Genomic DNA, 26,778 nt, shown 5'->3' with positions numbered 1-26,778 from the left:
TGCACCTCTCTTTATGGACTTTTCCCGTCGTCAGGGCGCCTGACGACAAAATCTCTGCAAACGAACTACTCGTACGCTGTCAATTCCGTCGAACGGCTAAATGCTACTATCACACCACCACAACTACCACCACCACCACCACCACCATCATCATCATATCCCATCTCATCAATGTTAGGCGACGACTTCCGGTGCGATCCGTGTAACAAAAACCTTTCATCCCTAACGCGGCTGCGACGCCACATACAGAACGTTCACATGCGCCCGACTAAAGAGCCGGTCTGCAACATCTGCAAGCGGGTGTACAGTTCGCTCAACAGTCTGCGCAACCACAAGAGTATCTATCACAGAAACATGAAGTACGCCAAGGACGACAAGAAGCTCGTTCAGCTTGCAATCGGAGCAGCTGGAGCGGCAGCCACAGGCGCAACAGCAGGAGGAGGTGTAGTAGGAGGAGTGGGAGGAGGAGGAGGAGGAGGAGGAGGCATTAAGGCCGGCAGTAGTCCACCGTCACCTGCAGGAAGTATGCCGCTACCGCCAACATCACAACCGTCTTCCACGTCCGGTGGTGGTAGTGGATCACACCCGGTGCATCATGCCGGCGGTCCGGCCCTTCCCGGTAGTCCCATCGGTCACAATCGTCAGGGAGGGGGATACTTCTGAACAAGCGGTGGGACAATGAAGAAGTAATCTGGGGTGGGAAAAAGGGATCGATCTGGAGGAGGATCGATGTCGTCCCATGAGGGGTTTTTTGTTGTTGTTGTGTGGCACTGGAGAGTTGAACACAAGGTCAGCTTATTGAACTGCAACATCACTAGTGGAAATCTGTGTAAAGATGAGCGCATAAAGAAGGGAGATGATTATGATGAAACAGCTGTTGGGATCTTCGTGTAGAGCGTGTAACACATCCACAGTTAGGTACACAGCGCCGGCACGATTTGGCCAGTAGCGGATAAGGCAAATGAACTGCAATGCTCTCTAGAGAAGCGAACGTAACATTACAAAAAACGATCAAACATGCATTCCTTACAATTAAACATTAAGCTGAACTGCCGCGCGCAGGCAACCACACACATTACTCGATACTTATTACGAATAGCATAATAGTTACACACTTGTTATTGCATGAACAGAATTTAATAGCTTTCGAACGAAGGGACGGGAGAACTGATCCTTGGCATTTATTGAAGAATTGTTATAGGGAAAAAAGCGTAATAAACTGAAATCACACAAACACACGCAAAATCACAGAGTGGAAAATGATTAGACGTGAAGTACAAACTATTATCATCCCGCAATCATATATATATTTATACATTTAAGAAAAAGAACGTGCTTATGGACCGTGTCCGTGTGTTAGTGACCGGTTGGATGTTGGATGTGTAATACTAATCGAACGAATCATTAAACGATCAAACATACACACACACAGACACTACTAACCAACAGGGCTCCACAACCACAGTTTCGCACATTGATTTAAGACGAACAGCAAGACCACATTCCTTCCTCTTCTACCCCGATGTAAAAATTTGAAACTCAAAATTTCCGTTCAGAGCAAGCTAAATAACACAAATAGACAGACAGATGGACAAATAGACAGAGTGAGAGATGAAGAAAGAGAGTAAGAGGAAAAGGTTCGATTGGAATCAATTGGAAAAGGACGAGCGAGTGCGCGCGCGCTCAAGGGCACAATCATGCACCCCAACACCACCCCCTCCACTCACTCGGTAACCCAATAGTGAAAAAGAAAAATATGCGCAAACGAATTGATCATTTTAAGTTTAATGTTTTGGTTTTATGAATTGGAAATAAGAAATTGAGACAACCTAGTGACTGCTTTGTCTGCTGGCTATAATTAGGCCCACTGCTAAATTGATTGCATTGATTTTTTCTTCAAATTATGGAACAAAATTCCAATAAGATTTTTGTCAAAATTCACACACCGCCGGAACATCTCCGCGAGAACAGAGCAGCGAATTGGCCAGTTTCCTTTCATCAACTGCATCACGCACGCACACACTCACTCACACATACATATACATTGTATAACTTCTGTACCGGATTGGGAAACCGATTGTTGCCGCGAAAGCCCGTTGAAAAGCAAAAGGTACAACAAGAAAAGATGGAATTGCTGCACATAATTTGTCTATGTTGAAACGTTAAGAGCGTACCCTTACATTAAACAAACAAACGATTGGCCTTTAGATTATTGTTTTCTTACCATTACTCATCAACTCCCTTGCCATTCAAACACATCCTTTCCCCGTTTATTTCCTATCCTGCCGCGTCTACACACGCACACTTAAACACCCTGTGAGGCATATAATATGATTCGGCGTTTCATATTATCTGCAACGGATGTCGCTACTCGTTTGCAGCAGTATGTTTATTAAATTAAACTCAGTTAAAAAGCCATTGAACGGCAAACAAACGAAAACGAAAGAGCTAAAGAGGAGCAATAATTCAGTAAAGTTCAGTCAGTTTGCTCCAACACGGTGTGTTTTTCGCATACAGCATTAAACACACAACAAGCAACAAAAATATTTAGAATATTTTTTAAACAGATCGTCAAATGTCGCTTCTTATAGACTGCTCCTTTGGATAGTTTTTGGCTATTTGAATGCTCTCGCTTCCTTTTCAAGGGTTTTTTTTTCTACAAAATTTTGGATTTTGTATTAACTCAATTCCCTGATTAAAATATATTTATAGAGAAAATGCTGCAATCAAATTCATTTGAATTATTTATGAATAAACAAACATCGAATTGTCTTCTAATGTCATCCACACACACACATACACAAAAACGCCATTTAAATGTACTTTCATGTTGTATAGCTTACATTAATCTAACCTTCCCTCCACCCCATCCACATTCTAAGATTACCCGTACCCTTATTGCGTGTTCGCGCCGTTATTGTCCCTTCCCTCCCCCTCCCTGTCCACAAAAAAAAAAACCTCCAGAAACAAAACAATCACAACCACAACAAATAAACAAACAAACAAACAACAATTGGTCTATAACTACTGTATCGTCAATGTGTTTCTATGTGTCTACTTTTTTTATATAATTATAATAATTTTTTGTTTCACTTCTCTCCCTGTTTACTTTTTGTGACTATTTTACACCTCTCATTGGATGCTGATAACCGATTTGAAAAATGGAAAATATATTAGCTAACGTACATTTCTACCAAACCCTACCCACTACCCCTTTTCCCCTACAAACACAGTCCCACCATCCACCATTCCACACTGCGCCCTCCTATCGTGTCACCTTCATCTCCCCGAGAACCATTGGCAATAATATCACGCACCCATATTCGGCCATTCTTTATTTGTTTTTAACTGCATATTTTTCTCTTCTTTTATTTCGCTCCTATTTCTTTTGTTTTCGGTACTGTTTGTGAACGTGTGTTTTACCCGTATCCGATCGCAAAACACTAAATCGAAATTCGGCCTTGATGTATGTAAAGATCAGAGAAAAGCAAACCACCATCCCGAAATCGGGACAGCAAAAAAAAAAAAAAAACAAGTCACAGAACAACATCGAATCCTGAGAAAGCAAAAGGAATCAAATTGAATTTAGAAGGCTTTCAAAACTATCGCGTCTCAAAACACGCAACACAAAATTCAAAATCTCAAAATTTCCCCCCACCCATCCCGCAGCCTCTCCCTTCTCTCCTTCCGCCCACCATATCCATTCCATACAAAAAAAAATGCAAAAAAGTCGATAGTTTGCTTGAAAGATAGAGTTCAACAAGTGTATGTGCAAAAACAATGTATGATGAATATGATTTCCCATTTGCTCTCTAACCTTTACTCATAACTAAAAACACTGCAGGCAAAATTTACCATTTTTTCTACTAAAAAAATATATATAAATCAAAATTAACAAACAATCAGAAACGTCAGCCAATTAGAACTTGAAAAAGAACAACCACAAAAAAGAAACAAAAAACAAAAATCAATGCAAAAAAAAAACATAAAATAAAATAAAATCAGTAGTAAAGCAAGCAAAGTTAAAGTCACTATTGTCTCTTTTTTCTTTTTCCCGGTGCTGCTTATCGGTCGATTGCACGATACAAATGCACACGTTATCGCGTTTTTACGCCCCGGTTTCGAACGGCACGCACGCACATTACGCACGAACCGCCCAAACACACGCAAACACCAACCAATACCACACGCACACCATCACCTCTTTGTATCCGCGTGCGTTTGTGTGTGTATGTGTGTGTATATGTGTCTGTGTGGTGGGCCTGAATGGGTGGTGTACTATGTAAATCCCCGCACGCTGTGGCGGCACACATTATTCGTTCGGAAATGCGCGCACCACTTTGATCCTGGGCCTCCGTGCTTCCCGTTCCTGTGCGTACCAAAAAACCGACCGTCCTGCTGATGCGTGTGTGTGTGTGCGCGCGCGCGTGTGTGTACAGGCATGAGCATTGCGGCTAGTATGGCGGCATCCCAGCGCTCAGCATCCCCACCGGACGGTGGTGGCGGCGGCGGCGGTGGCGGCTCGTCCGTCCACGGAGGGCACGGTATGAACCGGCTGTCGCTTCCGCTGCCGCTGGCCGCGTGCCACCGGTGCGACGTGTGCGGCAAGCTGCTGAGCACGAAGCTGACCCTCAAGCGGCACAAGGAGCAGCAGCACCTGCAGCCGCTAAACAATGCGGTGTGCAACCTGTGCCACAAGGTGTTCCGCACGCTGAACAGCCTGAACAATCACAAGAGCATTTACCACCGCCGGCAGAAGATCCTGCACCACCATCATCACGCCCACCACCATCCCCTGCACGGGCAGCATCCGTTCGCGGTCGGGGGCGGCCCCGGTGCCGGCGGCCCTGGCGGTGGCGGCGGGGGCGGCGCGGTCAGCCCGCTGCACCACGGAGCGGCACATGCGGCGGTGACGGCGGCGGCCGTTGCGGCGGCCGCTGCCGCCGCCGGTGGCCATCACGAGCTGCTGAACAACAATGCTGCCGGCGCCACCGACTGTGATATCAAGCATAATAGTGTCGCGGCCAAGCTCGAATACATGTAAATAATACTAGAGAGGAGAAGACGGCGAGGGCAACACAAATGGGAGAAATAACGCGCTGTGCACGACGCAACTAAGTAGTAGTAGCGAAGTCCGCGTGGTGTGGTCGTCGTCGCTAGACGGAAGAGGAGTAATAGCTGGAGGAGAAAAACAAAATGCAACAAAACATGGTAGTGCGTGCAGCGCATCATCTTAAAATCATCTCAGAACAATGATCAATTGTAACATATATGTAATGTATGTAAGAGTGTGTGTGTGTGTGGGTATGTGGGTGTATGTATATATGTAAGCGGGCGGCAACAGCTCGAACGTCCTTCTCCGGAATAAGGCAACAGATGAACAAATCGCTCCCACTCTTTCTCTCGCTCTCGCTATCCCTCTCATCACCTCTGTTCTGTTCCCAAATTATGTCTCGATCGCTCGGTGTTAGTCTCTTTCTTGTGAAGATCTAGACCAATGCACAAGCATAGATAGAGTTGGATAATTGACCCCGAAAATAAAAAGGAAATGCTACTTTTCTCCAACCCAGTGAGAATCTTCGATAGATTCTTCTGTGTTTCCATTTTTTGTTTGTTTACCAAAACTGAAAACGAATTTAGAATAAGAGTTTATGCGATCCGAGCATTAGTAGTGGGATGATCTGAAATTGGGTTTGGTTTATTTAGTTTAGAAATTGGGTTTATGCAATGCAATCGAAAGGCGAAGAAGAGGGAGCAGAAGAGGTAGAGCAGGACGACGTGTTTATGGAATGAATGGAATGTGTTTATTTTTTATTTTTGCCAATTATGTGTTAATTTTTAATAGTTGATTTATATTCTACCCTTCCCCACAACTTCCGTTTTCCCATACCTTGTTTTGTTGAGCCTTTTACTATTATGAATACACATTTATTACGCGCATATTGAACTATTTAGTAGGATTTTAGTAGGAGTAAGGAGAATGATAACATTTTTCTAAACAATATGTTTTGGTTGCCCCATCGATGTATCGAGGACAGCGCATGGGGGGAAAACTATCCCAGCAAAGATATATTTGAAGAAAAGAAAACAAAAAACCCGAATGTGTGCGTGTGTGCCCATTGTTATATGTGGTCAAAACTACTAAACCATTTCCTTCTTTTTCGATCGGCGTTCTCTGGTCATTGTTGTTAAGTATCAAATTGTATCATCTCGTTCGTTTATTTATCAGTTTAGTTTTGTTTCAAGGGCGCACTCCTGTTGAAACGTATTTCTAATTTAGCGAAATTCTGATTTTAATCGTCTCGTGTTGTTGTCTAAAAGTGAAAACGAAAACGGAAACCAAAGGTATAAGTTTGTTTGGTTCGGTACGAAACACCCCCTCGATTGCTGGACTGTGCGTGAAATTATTGTAAAGACTGATTTTTCATACCATTTTGGGTTGTTTAAACTATTGTGTTTTTTTGTTGCGTGGTTGCGTTGCGGTGTGGTGTGGAGTCTTAGATTTAGAACAACGTCGTTTAGCATTTAAACATTATTTAATTTTTCTTACTTAAAGAAAATTGATATAAATTAGCAAAATTAATCGCAACGGAAAGGAAGGATTGGGAAACAAAAACCCAAATACACACCCTCACAAAAAGTTTGCGTTGAAAAAAAAAAGAAAAAATTCTTTTGATAGCATTTTCCACCAATACGTTTAGTATGCTGTACGTAACTGAGGGTGTGTGTAAGCCAAAAAAAGAAAAGAAACAGTGTTAAAGCGCCACCACATTGAAATGGAAGGAAATATCATTCGATGCAATTAACAACGGTACACACACATACATATACGAAACCAAGAATCTTTGTTGTGCATAAATAATTAGGGCATGAAAAAAGGGGCAAGAGCAAGAAAAGGTTTAGTTCTATACAACAAAACAAATGGCTTAAAGGTAGTAAGAAAAACGCGCCTTTTCTTCCCGGTCAAACAAGGGAACACGGATCGCATTGAGGAAAAAAACCCGCATTATGCTGCCACTCTTCCATTATACTTATTATTACGATTATGATGTATCTGCTTCAATATTATTCTTATTTTTTGTGTGTTTTGCATTTGCTTATTTTACTGCGTAATGCAAATGATAAACTAATGAGAAAATCCATGTTTTAGTGCGTAAGTTTAGATGAAATATTATATAGTTTGTGTGTAATTATATTTGCACCTGGGCCGGTCGGTTAAGTTTAGAAGAAAGATTCTACAACACCTAGAACTATGCTAGGAAAGAGAGAAAGAGTATGAGAAAGAGAAGAGTGAAAATAGAAAGAGAGAAAGAGTGAGAAAATGAGAGAGAAAGATAGAAAGAGTGGAGAAAGACAGAAAAGTAGTAGCAAGGAAGGTAGAAAACGTATACAGTGGAAGCAAACTCTCGAGCGCTAAAGAGAAATAGCAGTGTCCATTTTCCTGTTGTTTTTAAACGGCCGGCAGTCGGCGAGATACGCTGTATGTTAAGTTTAAATGAAAAGTTTTTTTTTGTATTTTTTTTGCTACCTAAACACCTTAATACCCCCTCTTTAAGCTTAAGGAAACTGTAATGATGTGTTTTATTATTATCAAACTGTCTTAATACCATATTCCCCCTTTTTACCGATGCCGCGCCCCTGCTCCGTTTTGCTTAAGTCAATATTCGATGCGTTGCCTGTTCTGTTAAGTTAGTTATATAGCTCTGTTCTGTTTTGTGTGTTGTGTGTGTTGGGGCACAATGTTGGTGGGGATTTCTCGCTGCTTGTGAGACTGTTGGCATACTTTTCTTTTACAATTTTCTGTGACACGATAGCATTACTTGCTCAATTGCTTCGTTTGTACTGACACATCTTGTCACAAGAAAAAAACTCGAAAAAGTGGCCCTGATTGTTGCAGATAGAACGAGAGTAATTCAGTACAACCTCTGTTATACGCTCATTTATTTTACTTGCCCGTTAACGTTTCATTGGCCTTTCAGATGTGGAACGTGCCACAGAACCAACTGTGCTGTTTGTTTTTGGCTGACCTGAAGAATTTTGTTCTGTTTAGTGCAACGAGAATCACGTGTTTTTAAGCATCTAACCATGGCCTAATAGGTGACTGCAAATCAGCTTTGTTACTCATGGCATTTTTGGCACACCTGCTAAGAGATTTTTGTAAACTTATTCAATCGGGAAGTAATAGCCAAACAGCGAGACTGTGAGAGAAAGAAATAGAAAGAGATAGTAAGAGAGAGGGAGGGAGAGAGAGAGAGAGAGTGATCGGTATATAGGAGGACAACGTTATACATAATTTCTCCACTGTCGATGTGCAAGGACGCATATAAATGGCGCAACCCCATTAAGAGAATTTTACTGTAAAAGACGAAGATGGGATGGAATTGCATATAATGTAAAAACAAAAAACAAATCGTGAGCCACTCAGCAGCACAACATAAAACAAAACTATAGATAAAAACGCGGAAAAAACTATAACATTTAGAGATTGTGTGGCCTGCAATTGTTACAATATATGACTGATTAGATACTAAATCAAGAGTAAATTATATTTGAGGTGTGGACGTGGAGAGGATATTGCAATGAAATGTAGCTCCACACATATTTGGACGAACCACGAATTTGGAATACAAAATTCGAACCTTAGAGAGAGAGAGATAAAATAATGAAAGCGAGAAAACAAGCAAGAACAATGCGCGGAGTGGATTGTTCGAGCGAATGTGTAAGAATCTGATCGAAATTTAAGCAGAGTGTAATAATTTGAAAAAGAGCACCACAATTATGGAGAGAGAATGGGTCAAAAAGACAAATTTATGATGCGACGAAAAAGTTACCAAAACTGATTTAGTATTACAAAACAAAAGGGACAAGCACACACAACAAATACACACTGAAAAGGGCATTTTTTACGGGCTGGCTAAAGTGGACACAACACAGTGCTGCAATTTCCTGTGAATGAAAACGCAGTGCAACAAGAGAGAGAGAGGGGATGAAAATGCAAGAACAAATTGTGCAAGGGCGAACTTAGAGACGGGGAGGGCAGATTACGAGGGAGGGAAAACGTTTTACCTTTAGGGCTGACTGGTTCTGCATGTATACGGGCGACTTCAGACAACATATATAGGTATGGTATGTATATTTTCGATACAGTACAATATCGAAGTGAGCGATTTTGCATTTCGCCGCGTATCATTGGCGTGTGATTTATTTTGTAGAACCTTTTTCCTAGCGTTTCGGAAGAAACTATTAGCCCCCCCACCGTTCACCGGCCAACGGTGTCGGGCGGCATGGCGTGCAAAATTCAAAATTAACCCAAAGTACTTGTTAATTGGCGCGGTGCGAGAGCACGCGCAGGCACAACACCCGTAAACAAGCAGAAGGAGAAAAAGAAAACAACAAAATTAACTAAAACAAAACGAAAAAAGGGAAAAAATAATAAGAAAAACCTATTTGTGATTGTCTAAAAGACTGAAAATTAATAATATTGTTGAATTGGCAAAAATGCTCCCCACTTACGAATAAGCAAACCAGAAACCATTAAAATACGTGCGCCAGGTGTGTATGATTGAAAACAAAAAAATGAGAAAAAACAAAAGTCTGAATATTTAATTTGTATTTCGAAACATTTGTGAAAATCACGATGCGTACGCTTGAAAACAAAATTAGGGGAAGAAGATTAGAAGAAGGCGAGATATGAAAACCAAAATTAGAAAAATATTTGTTTATAAATTTAATTTTACCATCTGGCAATTGGCGGTTTTGAGAGAAAAGACGAGAGAGTTTATTTTTTTTATTTATTTTTTCTCAATTTTATCTTTATTTTATTTATTTTCCTCGTTGGATATCTAGGCACAAAACGATGAAGGGCAGGTAATGAATGAAAAAGAGAGAAAATGTTTTAGAACGACGATGTGCAAAGTTCGTGAAACGAAATGTTGAAAAAAAAACACTTTATTGTAGTAACATCTCAAAAGAAAGTAATAACTTCCCAATTGTGCACGCGAAAATGATAAAAAAGCAAAGTGCAAGTTGTGGAAAAATACCCCCTCAAATGCGATCGAAATTGCTTTAAAAATTGTGCAAAACTGCCCGCTATATTGCAGGTGATTGCAAGAATACATTCACCCAATGGATAACAAAATGGCATAAGAAAACTTACAACCAATGAGCCAAACATACCCTTACAAACGTCATGTCGAGTAAAATTCAGGATAACAATCAATACACAATACACTCACTTCCCCCCTTTCATCGAGACACGGTCAAACGTTGTAACCGAACAGAACATAAGCAGCCAAGTTTAATCTATGTGTTTTTGTCGTAAGAACAACTCCTTGACAGTTTAAATAAAATAGCATTGCATGATTAGCAACGAAAAAAAAAAACAAAACAAAACAAAGCAACAGAAACGATAAATCAACACTCTATAGCGGATTGTAAAATAACATAATATAATTCAAATCAAACAACAGCAGCAAATACATACAGATAGAGAAATCTTACAAATGGTACACACCTTAATGTTAAAAGAAGTACACAAAAACAGAAACTCTCATCTAATAAACCTAATAAAAACACAAATCAATGGAAAGCAAACAGTCCCCGAGTGGTGATGGAAACACACATTTAAAAAAAAAATAGAAGAAGACCCTCGACCCCATAGGCGTTGCAGTTATAGCTACAGTAAGTAATACAATAAAAGGGGCAAACAGCGAAACATTGAACTTAAGCCGCGTACTTCTCCGGTGCCAGCAAGTGATTGCGCTGGGGGAACTCTTGAAATCGCTAACGCTAATGTTTAACAGATGGGCGAAATAAACACAAACACTTAACGAAAACAATATGTAGGCCGGAGAACAAGCAAAACAACCGGCAAAAGCCCCTGGTGTTTTGTTAAATGCGAGGCAACACAGGGATAAGAAGAAGAAGAAGAAGAAGAAGAAGAAGAAGAACAAGAAGAAGAAGAAGAAAACAAAACATACAAGTAAAAAGCAGCCGAAGAAGATCATTACACAGAACAACAACCCACACTTGCTTGTAAACAGTTGAAAAAAAAAACAACAACAACACATACACACAAATATCAGTAATTGAATAAAACAGTATCTAATATTTCGAAAAGCGTTCTTCTTTGCACTATCAAGATTTCGTTTCGCTCGTAAACGGATCAATTATTGTCTTGCGCTTACTAATGAAAGCAAATATCAACAAATAACAAGATATGAAACCATCCAACAAACGAATACTAACTTCAGACTGCGCTTAGCGTAGAGTGTTATGAGCTTTTGTGCCCCTTTGGCCAGAAACACGGACCATCGGACCATAGTTTGTAGGCATATGCCGTACGTGTGTGGAAGCATAACAGACACACGCGTGCAAGACAAATATGTATTATGTTTGTTCTCGTTTTGGTTATTGTGTTTTATTCTTTTAAACTTTGTTTTGTGCGAACTCGTTTTGCGCGAGAACGCGAAGGGCTCGTTTTTTTTCTTTTGTTCTTCGATCGCCTTGTACGCCGTGATTAACCTACTACATTTGCTGTGTTGTGCTGGTTTATTCAGTGTTGGTATGATTTTCGCATCATTTAGCAACGATTTTATCTTCCATTAAATGTGGTTTTACTATTAAATCTAAACTGATTGTGTTTTACCTACTCGGTTGAATGTTGTGTGGCTTTTATGTCGATGTGTGGAAAGTGTACCGTAATTATTTAGTGTTTTCAAATACTGCTTTTATCCCTGTTTATGTACGTGTATACGATGTTGTTTTGTTTTTGTCTGTGTTATTATTCCCCCCCTTCATTACCATTTTGATCTTGATGTACTTACCGAACCCTTTTAAAATGAGATGCAACAGTTGACTACTACCGCTTCTACTACTGCTACCACTACTACTACTGTATGAGTAAGCCAGCTACAATTGCCAGCTGTTACGAGTGGCGTGCGCATAAGAAGGTATGAAACGAATCCCATCCCGCGTCTGACATGATTTGTGTTCGATACACTGCCCCTGCAACGAAGCACACGAGTGATGAAGGATGTAGATGGCAACGCGCTTGTAGAGCAAATAAACAAAATGAGCCTAAGCTAGTGGGCGAGCAGGCACCGTACATTCAAACAAAATCATTACACACATTCTACAGGCTACACTTGCGTTTCGTCGTGTTAATAGGTTCATTCAATCTTCGTGCATCCTTCGTTGGAAAATACATTGATAACAGACAAGCGATAAGGGCGTTATCTGTAAAAAAAAGGACTGATCTTTTTGTTTATGCTTCTCTCCCTTTCGATCATCTAACGACGCACTTCTACCTACGTATACGTATATTAATGGCGTCTGTCTGAATAAACATTCACCAATAAATACCTCTTCACTGTCTCTGTTTCTCTCTCTGTTTCTCTCTCTCTCTCTCTCTCTCTCTCTCTCTCTCTTTCTTTTTCTCTCACTTCCTCGCTACTCTTCACTCCTTTTCTCTCTCCGTCTCTTCTGTTACTTTTCCCATTACATACATTGCGGCCAAAGGAAAATAAAAATCTTTTCTCTCTCTGTCTCTTGTGTCTTCTCTCGGGCTGTCCACATTTTTTTCTCGTTCCTCCTTCGTCACATCTATATTTTGTTTCGATTCGTCGTCGATAGCATCGTTTACTATCACTGCTACTAATACAACTACCAACACCAACTGTTTGACGCCTAAGACGCCAAAGCGCAACATTTGACAGCTGTCACTGTTCGGTACAGCCTTTGTGTTTGGCAACAAAACAGAATTTGAATCCTCACGACATGACCCGCGTACAGTGCGAAACATCATTAGTGTGTAGCAACAGAAATCTCTCTGTCTCTCTTTCTCTCTTTCTTCTTATCCCTTTCACTCTGTCTCTCTCTCTCTCTTCTCTATCAGTCTGTCGCTCATACGTGGTACATTCTGTCACAGCTCCTTTCTTTCTGTCTACCTCTCATCACACTGCTGTCTCGACGAGGTTTGTCCTTTCTCTCCTGTTTCTGTCTCTCTTTATTCACTGAATGATTCACCAAACTCAAACCCGTTTCGCAACAGCAAAAAACTGACAATCAAACAAACAACCACCAAACAAAAATCTACATTTTAAATTACAAAAAAAAAAAAAAAATACCACCAACCATCAAATTTGGGTAGTTTTTGGAATGTTTTTCGTGTGTCTTGTATATTGCAGGCTGCTCTCCTAAGAAACTGTTTTCATGCCAGCTGTGTGGCAAAGTGCTGTGCTCGAAAGCGTCGCTGAAGCGGCACATCGCCGACAAACATGCGGAAAGGCAGGAAGAGTATCGGTGCATCATATGCGAGCGCGTCTACTGTTCGCGCAACTCCTTGATGACGCATATCTACACCTACCACAAGTCCCGGCCCGGCGAGCTGGACATGAAGGATGTAAAGTTCTTCTAGAGCACGCTGGCCGCTCCTCCGTTCGACGTATCCCTCGCGCTCTCGCCCTTTGTGCTCTCGCCGGTATTACCAATACTACCTCCACCACCACCACCACCTCCGCCTTCTTCTCCACAGCAATAACACATACATGTATGTTCAAGTGTGTTGAACCGAGGGGTGCATAACATCATCCCGACTCCTATGTGTGTGTGTGTTGGTGTGGTTGCCTAACTTTCAGTGCAGCACACGCTGGTGGTGATGCGCTGTGTGTCCTTATACTACTGTTTTCCCTTGGCAACCCGCCCAGTTGGAGCCTGATGTTTTTTTCCCAGTGGAGCCTCTGTAACAATGATTTGACAGATGAAGGAGCGTTCTTGCGAGAGCACTGACAACTAGGAGGAGCACTAGACACATTAAAACACACAGCGAAACACAGCGACTACTCTCAGCCCTCTTGAGAATGAAAACAAACAAATCGCGAGATTGTGAAAATGAAAGTATCTTGCGTAGTGCTCCAGAGCGCTGTTTTACCAGAGAGTTAATAACACGCAACTAGCTCCGCTGCATTGACACGTCGAGAATTCTTAGTAGGCGAGATGTGTCAAACACATCCTGCCAAAAACAAGTACCTAGGCAATAAAATGCAAGTAATCAAATATGGTGGCGAGAAAGAAAAAGATAGAGAGAGGGAGAGAGAGAGAGAAAGAGAGATATTCGTCTGTACTATTTTCGTACAGTAGGGCAGCGTGCTATGCACGTGGTGTCACCTTACGACTACTCTTCTACTAGTATGCAGTGCGCAAATGTACGAAATTACGCTCGGTCGCTCGGAACGGAACGAACAATGCATAAGTGTGATGCCTGCGCTGAAAAGGATATTATAAGTAATGTTAGCATTTATCATTGCGGACCAAACACCAACCTGTACTCGTGGACAACTGAGCGGAGAAGCCGGCATTCTTAGCTCCATCAAACGTTGCAACGCTGAACGTTACACAGCGTTACACCTGCTTTTTGGTGTCCCGACGAGGAAGAACGAGAAGAATATAATTACTAATCGCTAACGCCTTGTGTACTAGGCAGATGTGTTAGAAGAAAAACAAAATTAAAAGGAGTCTATTGTGACAGGTTGCCCCCAGGATCGCAAGCAGTTAACGCCGGGCAGAAAACAAAGTCGGACCGTACAAACGAGCCTATACACACGTGTCTTTGTGTGTGTGTGTGTGTACGCAAGCGTGTCTCTAAGAAACTCATACGAATGCAAAAGAAAGACTTTATGTGTGTCTCTCTGTGTGTGTGAAAGGTTAGCGTTTTATGTTGTAATTTTATTTCTATCTCTTTCTCCGCTCTCCTTAGTTAGCTTCGAATGTACTATCTTACATTCCTTACAACTACTCTAACTCTAAACTCTATCGTATTGCCGAACTGCTGCTGTCCACTAGGAAGTAACACCAACTTCTCGCTCTGAGACCTTCTCTGAAACACTTAGGTTATGCTACAGACATCCATACACATACACACACAAACACACTTATGTATACACACTTAGTTCTCATTGCTCTGTTACTCTGTTGCTCCTTCTATAGTTATCTCTACTCACCCTTCACAATTCCTAGCTGCCCATGTTCCAACGCCTTTCGTAGCGAATGTTTGCCTCGTATTTAGTACTTTAGTCTCGTATCTAGAAAACAAATGGATACCAATTCAATCCATGTAGTGTGCGTTGGCGCAGCTACCAACACCCTACCTTAATGCAAATATGCATCCTCTTTCTTCAAACGTTAAACGCTCGTTACTTCTCACAATATGTTTACACTATTTGCAATTGTAGCAACTCATATAGACTGTATAGCAACTTACTTGTATCATTTAGATAGCGATAAACATGGTTCGCCACCTCCTCTTTCTCCGATCGACAGCTACAGAGAAGACTGTTAATTGGTGGAGAGGGTGTTTTTTTTTGATTCGTTAAACAACACAGAGCTTTTATTTACTTAGCTTCAATGATTCGGAAGTGTAGGCATATCTTTACCGCGCTAACGCCGTTGATCTCTCTTACCTCCCAATCTTTCCTTTTCTCTTGCTATCGCTCTCGCTTTCCCTCTTCTATCGCTTGCTTCTATGAAGCATTATTGCCCGTTGCAAAACATTGCTACGTTAACAACTTCACTTTCTATCGCCACCTTTATTTTCCTCAGTTTAGCAAAAGTGCATTGTGTTTCGTCCACCTGTATATCTGCCTCACTCCCTAATACGTACGTACGGTTTAAGTGAATAGTTAAAATATTCTTACGTGTTTGCCCTATCCATCACTACATTCGTTTAAGCGTAGAGCGTTACTTATAAACAGCAACTTGATGATATTTAATTTTCCATGACTGCTCAACGAGCATCTCGTGCATATCGTGTATGCTTACAAACTGCTGCCCTATCACCAGCCTGTGTCTTATCGTGTAACGTCTTCGTAGCTAATTAGTTTGTAGGTTAGAAACGGAAAGTAAGATAATTATTTAAAACTGCAATATTTCGAACAACTCACTCACGCGAGCAGCCAGCCCTCAGCCCGAAGAGTAAGTGTTGTTTTAGTATCATAGCTTTTTTATTATTTTAAGAGCTACGGCTTAACCTATTTTTATGTTTCCACCCATCTACCGCAAACTGCAGGAAGGTATGCTGGTGTCGCTTTATAACTCTTAATCTTCTTGTTAGGTAGAGAACCCGTTATCGTTCTTTGTTCGAGCATTCCAGTTGCAACTCCCTGTTGGTTGAAACTGTTTGTTTTCTTTTTTCTCTCAGTAGAGGACGTACTCTCACCTGTAATTAGAACCGTTTTAGCTTAATCAATTCCCACTTGTCCCCCACGGCGTGTAGTGTACTCTGTAGTGTGGTAGTAGTACTGGCTCGGCAGGCTCCTCTCGCAACGCTACTACTACTGCGCCATCTACTATCGCCTCTCAGTATCATACATTCTGCTGCTTTGCCCACTTCTGTCACTTTTCCCGTCACATTCCCTTCGGCTTCCTTATCTCTGCGTAATCTTTTCTCTCTACTGTCGTCACCGTTACTTAGCATATCATACACAGCACAATTTACAATAGCTAATACTGATAATAGTTATAGTTTGTGGTAACCCGTTAGTTGCCCAGCGCGGAGATGCCCTTTCCGCCCCAAAAACACTGCTGTACATATCTCTTCAGTTTTTAGCTCGTAAAAAAACAGTAACGATAACAAAGCAAGTAAAGACGAAAACAAATAAACTCAGCGATAGGACGAAGCAAATGAATACAAATGTGCACACCACAGAAACAAAGCAACACAAAACAACACACCACCCTCACAGAAAACAGAAAACAAAACAATGCCATATATAAATATACACCTATATTATTATACAATAGTTTTATAGTAGAGCGTACTGTTCGAAAATAAAAACCTTATAACATTTCCATCTATTCATGCTCCTCTCCCCCTTAGTTTGTTTTTTTTTTTTGCTCTTCCAAAGCATGTTTTCTAGTGCCAACGCGTTATTAGAATGTTAGAAAAACAAAAAAGCTACCGAAATGATCAAGTGCGCCGGTGTATTGTTCCGTCTGGATTTGTATCTGTACCTGAGGATCTCCCGTATGTAAGCGTGTTCAGAGTATGATTGCTTCTTTTGATCGATCTTTCGCCGTTTTCGTTCCATCTCGTGTACCAGCTTGCGACAGAATAGCTCAAGGATCTTTTTCCCCACTTACCAATTCAGCCTTAGTGGTTAAAAACTATCATCATATAGTGAATATGAGGAAGCAATCATAATGAGTGAATGAGAGAGAGAGAGAGAGAGAGAGAGAGAGAGAGAGAAAGAGAAAGAGAAAGAGAAAGAGAAAGAGAGAGAGACAATGATTGCTCCTAGTAGTATCCCTCAGAAGGTTCCTTTTGGTCTCTGCCGTCCATTGCGTCATTTGCGTCCTGTCCCAATCGCTCCTTCCATGAGCGATCCTGAGTCTTTGAGTAAGAATACACGTAGTGCAGGTGCTGCCAGACTCTCTGACCGATACTCCAACCACGACCATCGCCATCACTTCGTCGAACACTCGTAACATATCCCTCGGAACCCTTTCCGACTCGCCCTTTTTTTTTTTGCTCTCGTCCGACCTGCATGACACTTGCGCTTGTTGTTGCCGAATTCTAGCTACCATTTTTTGTTAATCTCACGAAGCATCCTCAATTAAACAAACAAGTATCACCTTTACATCGCTATGCTATGTTTATTGATGCTGCTGCTGCTGCTGATGATGATGATGTTGCTGTTGTTTGCTGAGAAATACGGTCGTGTCCGCAGTACTGACTGGCAACTTGATTGGCTTGCATGTTTTCATCGTTTAATTTGTGTTATTTTTTCGTTGCGTTCTTGTAGAAACCCGGCTGTTTAGTGTGTTTTGTTTTGTCTCTTCATGGACTTAAGATCAAGTGCACCAAATCAAATCACTAGAAGACGAAACGATGGCAATATCTCGTCTCGTTGCTGTTGTCGAACACTTACTGTGTTTGTTTAATAACTCGTTTGCTGAGTGTTTGTGTATGTGTATTTTTTTCTTCTTCTCTTTTTTTAATTTAGGGACAACAGTTCGTTTTTTTACATTTTTTTTTCATAGCGATTTTGTTCACAAACCATTCCTTAGTTGCAGCCGCACTCGCGTCGCCGCTACGCATGAATGATGTTTCTTCCCATCTCTATGTGTGTGTTGCTTGTCTTACTCTATGTGTATCTGTGTGTATTTGTGCGCGAATGTGTGTCTCCTACTCCCACTCACTGTATGTGTTTATATGTGTGTGTAAGTAATTTAGTACGTAAGTATATGTTTTTTGCATTTTTTTTTTCTTAATTGTTTACTAAAGTAAGTATGTTATTGATATTGTCCCACCTTCCCTTACATCTACCACAATTTTCATGGGTTTTTTAATTGCTATTTTCTCATCATTTTCTTACTAATATACTACAATAGATTAAACTCTTCCTTTTGTTTCCTTACCTTTGCATACAAAAGCGCTTACAGTGTGTTTTTATTTGGGCGGGAAGGGAGCCAATTCGGCTGTTTTGTTTGTTAAATGTGACGCTGAAAAGAATGTTGATGTTTTATTTACTGTTCCTATTCATATTGTGTTGTGTTTGGACGTGAAATTGATTGTTTTGTGGGTAACTCTGTATGTTGCACAGCATTTTTACTAAAAATTGTTTTCGTGCTGCTCTTTTTCATTACATTGTTTAACTGCTTTTTTGAAAGAACCAAGCCCCCCGCCATATTGTTCATTTTATACGATGCAGCTAAATCAATGTGACATTTTTTTTGTTTTGATAAAAAAAATTAGATTTATTACTATAAACATAACTACAGGGAAAGTAATATAATTGCAATGTATAGTATGCATGTGGAAATACAGCCTCTCGTTGTTTGGGCACGCATGTGCAATTTAGTTATTGCATCGTGATTTCGACCGTTAACGCTCCGCGGTCATGTTGGAACGCTTCTTCTCTGCATAGTGTGCGTCGGAGCATACTAGAAATTAGTACCTAGTGTAAAACAGTGTTATGAAAGCCCTATGTTTACAGCATTATCATTTGCATTATTTGATACGAGTTTAGTTTTGGGTTACATTTCTCTTTCTAATGCTAATAACTTGCGTTTGGAGTCGTTCCATCATTGCAATGGCGGCACAACAGTTCAGTATATAGTTAGATGAACTCGATTGGCATTGCTTCACGAGCACCCACCATTAGCTGGTTGCTGACAGCAAATTGATTATTAGCGCTATACAATTTTGTTTTGTTTAATTATTTTAACTCTCCCTTCCCGCCCGTTTTCTTCTTCTACAATACCGCGTACTACTACTACCATCTATTACGTTAATATTTAGCGCCATTATCTTTGAACTGAATAGTGTGCAATGCTGCTGTTCCCCTTCATTGCGGCAGGCAACGGCAGGTGGCGATTTATGGTTTACTGTGTTTATGTTGCGGCCCGTTCGTTTTGCTTGCCACACACACACAACCCAACCTATATCACTTTTTTTTTATTATTGCCGCTGCTGCTGCTAATCAGTTCAAACTTTTTTACCAACTCCCGTTTTCTATAAACCTCTAGCTCTATTTATTTATATTATATAATATCTACGCCTATATAATACTGTATTGACTTCCATAACTTGTACTCAACTATCTCTCTATATTACTACTATCTCTCTCTCTCTCTCTGTCTCTCACTTGTTGAATTTACACTGTAAAAGTGAATGCAATTTAACTGCCAACACACTCGAATCTCCTCGTAGAGCGGCCGCCCCATGCGGGGGCTACACCAGTTCAAGGGAAACGCTAACACACTCTTCCTTTTTCTCTTCTTTCCCCCTTTTTCTTCTCATCATCTTGCGTCCCCATGCGGTTGTGTGCTTTGCTGCCCTGTCCGTGTCTACCACCAGGCCCAGGAGGCGGCGTCGGCGGCGGTAGTGGTGGAAGCGGTAGCGGCGGCCAAGGATCACCGTCCGGATCGGCCGGATCGCCGGCGCAGCTGATGCCGTTGCGCATGCCACCGCCGACGAGCGGCGGCATTAACGAGCCCCAGGAGTGTCCGTACTGTCGGCGCACCTTCTCCTGCTACTACTCGCTCAAGCGCCACTTCCAGGACAAGCACGAGCAGTCGGACACGCTGTACGTGTGCGAGTTCTGCCATCGGCGGTACCGGACGAAAAACTCGCTCACCACGCACAAGAGCCTGCAGCACCGGGGGTCGAGCGGCATGCTCAAGCGGCTGCTCAAAACGTCCGCCATCAAGACGGTGCTGTCCGGCAATGGGAGCAACGTCGGGGCCGGCCTGCACCACGGTGCCCATCCGCATGCCGCCCATCCGCATCTGTTCGATTTTGCGGCCGAGCTGGGGCAACCGCCACCGGGCATCCAGTAAACGGGGGGAATTCAGTGAAACCTCGGACGACGGATCTACTTCTGAGCCAGAGCCTTCCCCGTACACTCACCCATCGGCGCACCGTTACAAAGCGCACGTTCCCACAACAGTGTGTGGTTACTACTCGCTCGCTGTTGAAAGGCCAACAAATCCAAAACAACGGCAAAAGGGGTTTGAAACGGCGGCACCATCAACGGCATCACTCCCTCCGAGACAACCTTGACCCAGCATCGATTCAGCCGACTGTTTTTTTTTTTAGGAAACAATTCTCATATCACGGGCGAGATTGTGGAACGACGATTCCGTTTTCATAAACTTAAGTTCATGCCATATCAAAACGCGTCCAAAGCGCATATCAGAACGTTTAGCCGAGCAGAAGGATATTGTCCTCCCTAGTCGTTGGCCCAGCAAGCGCACGCTTAGTAAGCAATCATCATGATGCGAGTGAACTAGTTTTACATATCCCCTTTTCCAGTATTGTGATCCCTTTTCTGGCAAATTCTACGGAAAAAAGAAGGTTTTAACACGTCACCTCATCTATCGCACACACACACACACACACCGTGTAAGGCAGCAAGGTGCAATAGTTGTTTCGAGTGTTTCGAGAGTGTACACGCAAAACAGAGCGAAAAAGGTCGAAACGATTCATTTTATTGTGTAATTTTACATATCGCGGCAGAGAGGTCGGCAGGTTGGAACAAAGACATATTCCAAATGTGTGTGTGTGTGTGTGTGTGTGTGTGTGGTAATATAAGTGTGCCATAGCCAGTGCGGGAAGAGGTACATGGGAAAGATCTACGTTTTCCTATTTCCCCTCCTTTTCTAACATGAGCCCAGTGATTGCTTTATAGGATTTGTTTTGCCTTTAACGGGGCACTATTTATGCAAACATAAACGGTCGATTCAGTTCGGTAATTCGGCAGGCCGTGAAAAGACGGTCGTTTGCGCAGAACTTAATTACCGATTAAAGCGAAACGTGTTTGTGTATACAGTAGTGAGGGCCAGTAGTAATTCATATCAATTATTTTACCCGTTTAGTTCGTAAAAAAGCCCTAGCAATAGAGCACTCGTGCAATAAATGGAAAAGCAAGAGCAAAAAAGGTAACGTTTAGACAGGTTTTAGGTTACTTCTTCATGTACACACACTTAACCCCCGGGGGGGGTGCGTTGTGATTTTAACATGTATGTGGTACAGATAAGAGCAACTTTCAGTGGAGCGACACGAAAGAGCTCCTGCTGCAAGTTCCAGTTTTAAGTTATGGCACACATATCATATCGCAATGATTTGAGGAATTTAAAGCAAACGGGACGGTTTTAATGTGATCTTTCCGTTTTCCGTGTTGTGATGCATACGCAGAATCAACCACATGGGCAGCAGTGTGTGGTATACCGTGTGCTGTCCTTTAGTAATGCCTAACTCTATTATTACGCGTACACATTTTCGATTCCAAATCGTGGCTGGGATTTTAGATATTTGTGTAGGTTTCCTTCTACTCTCCCGTAGTGTTTACGCGGATCCAGGTTGTTTCGTGGCCAAATGACAAACGGATGACGGTTGTCGATGAGGGAAGCTAAGAAGCGAAGGAACGGAGGCACAGCAGGATGTGGGTTCGAATGTGCGCAGAGGTCGTCGTGCTCCTCGTATGCTTAAGGGAGATCAAGACAAACACGTGAAAACGAAAAACTGTGATTTTATGAGAAAAAAAAAATGTAATGGAAAAACACAAAATTTAATTATTTAAAAATGGTTTATTTTTGCTAAACTCTAAAAACTCTTTGGAAGAAACAACGGAAAACTCTCGAGACACAAGAAAGTTCCACAATAATGGAACACGAACAGCAAAGAACATCTCCCGGTGGCCGAAAAACTGGAAACTTCTTAGCAAAATGAAAGATATAAAGCAAGCAAACAAACAAACAAACAAAAACACTACAATGTACAATACTATGGCAGAGAGACAGGAAGGGGCAGGAGAACAAGAGAACATATTATTAAACAAATTTTCAAAAGAACTGACTAGAGAAACCCCCCCAAAAGAAGCAGCAGCTTCTCTGCCCGAGCAGGCAGAGCCTTCACTTAGTCACGTGAAAACACTAGCAAAATGAGTAAACCGTAGTAGAAAGAAGAACACGGTCGGAAGGAACAGCACAAATACAAAATTAGGACAAACGTGTGTGGGCTGCCCGACTATTTGCGGCTGCCCCCCGATGGTATTCATATATTTACATTTCTTCCATCTACAAACAGCACTGTCTCTCCTTAGCAAACGATGTTTTAGTCAAAGAAAAATGGAAAAAAAAGAAATGGAGCAATGAGTCACGCAACACAAGATTAAAATCATTATTAAAAACAGAAAGAAAGCAGATTATTTGTAATGTATGTAGGATATAGTTAAGGAATTAGCATTTTTAATAAAACAACACAGCCAACACACGAACGTACAAACCAGAAACATTTAACATACACACACGCGCGCGTGCATACACATTGTCGATGTAAGAGAAGGAGTACGTCGGATGAGTTAATAGAACAGCTGGCCCAACACAGTGGCCATTTCATTCTACCGGTTTATGAAGTGATCCTAATTGTAAAAGCGAGATGTTAATAGGACCAGTGCACAATTTATACGACAGGGATTTGAATCACAACAACACAGTAACTACTACTGCTACGGCCACTAGTACTACTACTAATACACCTACCTGCTACTGCAAAGCCAGATAAGTAAGTGTACTCTGTTTTCGTCGATTGATGTTAGCAACTCTATAGCTAGTGAATTTGGCATTTTGTGACTGGGGCCGCAAGACGAGATTGAATCAGCAGCACTACTGTGAAACGTGCGTTGTACATATTTACTAAGACTACTAAGGAGTTTAACTTATCGTATAATCCAAGGGAAGCGAAACCACAGTGTGTTGAGTAATGATGCAAAGAGAGTGCATAACTAAAGCAAAACAATACAAAACAAACACACACGTATATATATGCATAGAAAAACCTCAGACAAAAACAAACACACCATGGCGAAGATGATGGTCATCCATCCCTCCCCCATCCAAACGCACAGTAGGAGAATGAGGTGTGTGTATGAATTTAAATATATTCCGTATACCAGACCTGCGGGTGTCACAAATTATTGCAATCGGAAAGAATGATCTACAAGATCTGTTACACATTTAGGTAATAATTGTCAAATTTTTTAAAAATACTGTCTTTGAAAATATCATCAAAACAAGAAAACGACAAAAAAACAACAACATATCTCTATGCTCAACGGAAAACAAATGAAACAGGACGAAAGGAAGGGAATAAACTCAGAAAAGAAAAGAAAACCAAACAAAAAAGAGGTGAAAATGTGCACAACTGAAAAGCTCCAAACGGGGAATGGAAAAGGAGTTATGCAGAATGCATAACTTTAGGCGTGTACAGTGAAGCGTTTGCTGTTCGAGCAACGGCGGGTGATGGAAGGTGAAGAACCAAAAATGAAAAAAAAAAAGAAAATGTGGAAAGGAGAGTACTAGTTCACAGTATTAAGAGACTTGTGTCAAAATGTGTTTTATAACTCTAAATGTACGAATTATTAACTATTCAAAAGAGAAGGTGAAGATGACATTGTATAGCGACTGGGTGTGAGATATCGGAGTAAAGCCTCAGAGTAAAAACACTTGTAAAATGTTCGAATTTATTAACTTGAAACCACGTAGCACAAGGTATAAATGAAGCAGAGAGACAATTAAAAAAGAGAGAAAGAAAGAGAGAGATTATAGAGAGAGAGAAGAGAGAGAAATATATCAGACAGCTCAAATGGTAAAACACAGGGCAGGAAGATGCTCTAAGTGTATGTTCACAACCGATAGGAAACAAGAAGGGTATCAAAAATAGAAGAAATTACACACGCAAAAAAAAACACTCAAAAATAAATGCATAACAAATTAATAGCGTCAAAACTTTTACCACAAAAGTGATTCTGCGGCAAGCAAATACTCAGTTCAAACGCAATCTTTAAACCTCACTAAACAAGAGGCGCAGTCTTTGTTGAAATGATTCAGTAAGAACACTAAAGAGGATAATTTATAAATTATTTGTTTCAAAAAAAAAAGCTGCGTGGTTTTGTTTGCCTCCTATTTAGGACAGCAATGTGAAGTTGTGAAATGAATAGTGAACATTTGGTTTTATTGAAACTTGTAATTGATCTGTGTTTTTGTTGCACAGAAAAGAATTAAAAAACAAACATTTTTAATTATTATTTTCCACCTCTTTCTTTATTGTTTCAAAAATGCTTTTTAACAACAAAATCAGAAACAGTCAAAATTTTACAATATTGTCAACCTAATTCAATGAAGTTTCAAGATTTACTACAGAATTTAAAACATGCTTTGATAGTTTTTGCAATCATTATACTTTAACATACAAAAACACACAAAAATGATCAAAAGTTCAACAATTTCATTTCATGGCTTTGCATTTTCTGCATCCCCTAAATAGTGCATTGAAAATTTAAAAATTAAGTAAACATTTCATTACATATCGACATTTCTTGTAATTTGTTTTTGTTTGAAAAACTGAAAGCCATTGTTCCTTATTAGAAAGCGCTCGATTTTTGGGGTGCGTGCGTGTAGTCACAAAGCAAAAAACGACCATCAGCACACACACACCGGCACCAGACTGTCAACTTTTACATTCCCTTCTGTCTGTCCGTGTGTGTCTGTGTGTGCGTGTGCACAGAAAATGCATTTATCGCCCCAGAAGAGCAAAAGTCAAGCTAAGGTAATGCGTCTAGTCAAGAGTGCGTTTCTTCCAAATTTCCAATACAGACGGTTAGGAGGATGTGTCGTGGGTAGAATAATTTAAACAAAAGAGCAACAACAAAAAAAATGCCGCTCAAAGGTATGATTTTATGTTTTTCTTCTCTTTTTTCATTCATCCATCCCAGTGGTGCGATGACAAATCAAGAAGCAATCAAAATCAGGGAATATATAGTGTGTGTTCGCTCTTGTACGGAAGGGTTGACAGTTAGCACTTTGGTTGTTTTGCTTAGTTGTGTCGTGTAGTGGCACAAATAAATAGACAAGTTCCAGTGAACCATACAAATAGTCAATATACATACACATAATAATACATAACAACACTCCCGGAACACACATCACTAGTCACATCAAGAAGCGCAAATTTAACTACATTTTAAAACCATAAACTTAATAAAACCGATCAGCGCAGGATAAGGAGATCGAAGGCATCGACAAGCAGCTAGTATGGCATCTCAAGTATACGCCCAAATATAACTAACCGTGTGTGTATGTGTGTGTGTGGGATGAAGCCTCATTAGGACAAATACAAATAAGGGAAAATAGTAAACATCAATTCACATATATCACAGTGCTCTGGTAAAACATTCACAAAGAATCAAAGACACATAGAAGCGAATATATGATACGATCCCGCTGGTGGACATATCCTTCCTATCAAATCTTACAGTATGGCAGCTAATCTGGCAAACAGACACAAACATTATCTGGTTGGGTTTGCCGCTTCCGAGCGCATTTGTTGCACTGGTGTACATACTTGGACGCGCGTCGTTCCATTGCAATTATCCGTAAAAATAAAATTCAAATAAAAACTACACAAAAAGTACAATTCGGACGCGCGCCGATCTGGTCGCTCAGGGATAGCAAACAAAAACAAATGGTCAACTGTTCAAAGTGTTTTAAAAAATGGCGTCGAAAGCAAAAGAAACCAACAAAATTAAACCTCCCGGCCAGTTGTGTTGGAAAAGTATGCTTAAACGGTGAGGGTTTTGAGTTTTTGCAAGCAACGTTTTAGCTCGATCAATCATAGCATCGCTCAGCAAATGGTAGGGAAGTAAACAAAAAAACAAACAGTTCAAATGCAACCAAGCTGCCTTTTAACAGAGTACAACCAAGAGCAAAACACGAAAGAGGAAAACAGAGAGAGAGAGAGAGATGAAGATGACGATGCTGATGGTGGTGGTGAGTGCGTTGTGAAACTGAAAACAAAATGCAATATTGGATCATTTTCAAGATTTACGAACAATACAACAATGGCAGAAGAGAGAATGAATTCAAAGGACAGGAACCAATGGAACCAAGCACAGAGCAACAGTAATAGCAAACATAAATAGCAAAACCCAACAAAATCTTAATGAAAAACAAGAACGAAATACCTCAATGAGCTCTAAGCAGTACTACTAATGCTAATTAAACTACAGTCATGAAAACCGAACGATGGATACAGAATAGAAGAAAAAGAAAGTATAAGAATGGCACAATAATACTATTCTCTCGGAACAAACAGTAAAGGTAAAGAGGTTCAAATGCAATATGCAAGGTAACGTTTTGTTGTTTGCAAAAGAAAGCAAAAGCTAATGCAACCATACAATCCCCTTTCCATTGATGGGCGCAATTTATGAGAAAGATGAATTG

The 26,778-nt window shown here is 40.9% G+C and overlaps 1 protein-coding gene across 19 annotated transcripts in view; it reads left to right on the top strand.

Annotated features, from left to right (window-relative positions):
• Window positions 1–26,214, top strand: part of LOC3290570 (broad-complex core protein) — a 122,159-nt gene extending 95,945 nt beyond the window's left edge. For 15 of the 19 annotated variants that reach the window (XM_061641271.1, XM_061641278.1, XM_061641265.1 and 12 more), the window contains one exon: window positions 4,440–11,118. In XM_061641271.1, the coding sequence (XP_061497255.1) occupies window positions 4,440–5,044 (605 nt within the window). In that variant the 3' untranslated portion in view covers window positions 5,045–11,118. Of the gene's footprint in view, window positions 1–178; window positions 4,405–4,439; window positions 11,119–13,187; window positions 16,852–19,855 lie in introns of those variants that run through there. The other 4 variants (XM_061641283.1, XM_061641284.1, XM_061641285.1 and 1 more) reach the window with 4 other exon arrangements.
• The last annotated feature ends 564 nt before the right edge of the window (window positions 26,215–26,778 follow it).

The sequence above is a fragment of the Anopheles gambiae genome, chromosome 2 (assembly GCF_943734735.2).
Source record: "Anopheles gambiae chromosome 2, idAnoGambNW_F1_1, whole genome shotgun sequence".
Classification (NCBI taxonomy): Eukaryota; Metazoa; Arthropoda; class Insecta; order Diptera; family Culicidae; genus Anopheles; species Anopheles gambiae.
The sequence above is the reverse complement of the archived record's forward strand: the minus strand, read 5'-3'. Positions and strand labels throughout refer to the sequence as shown.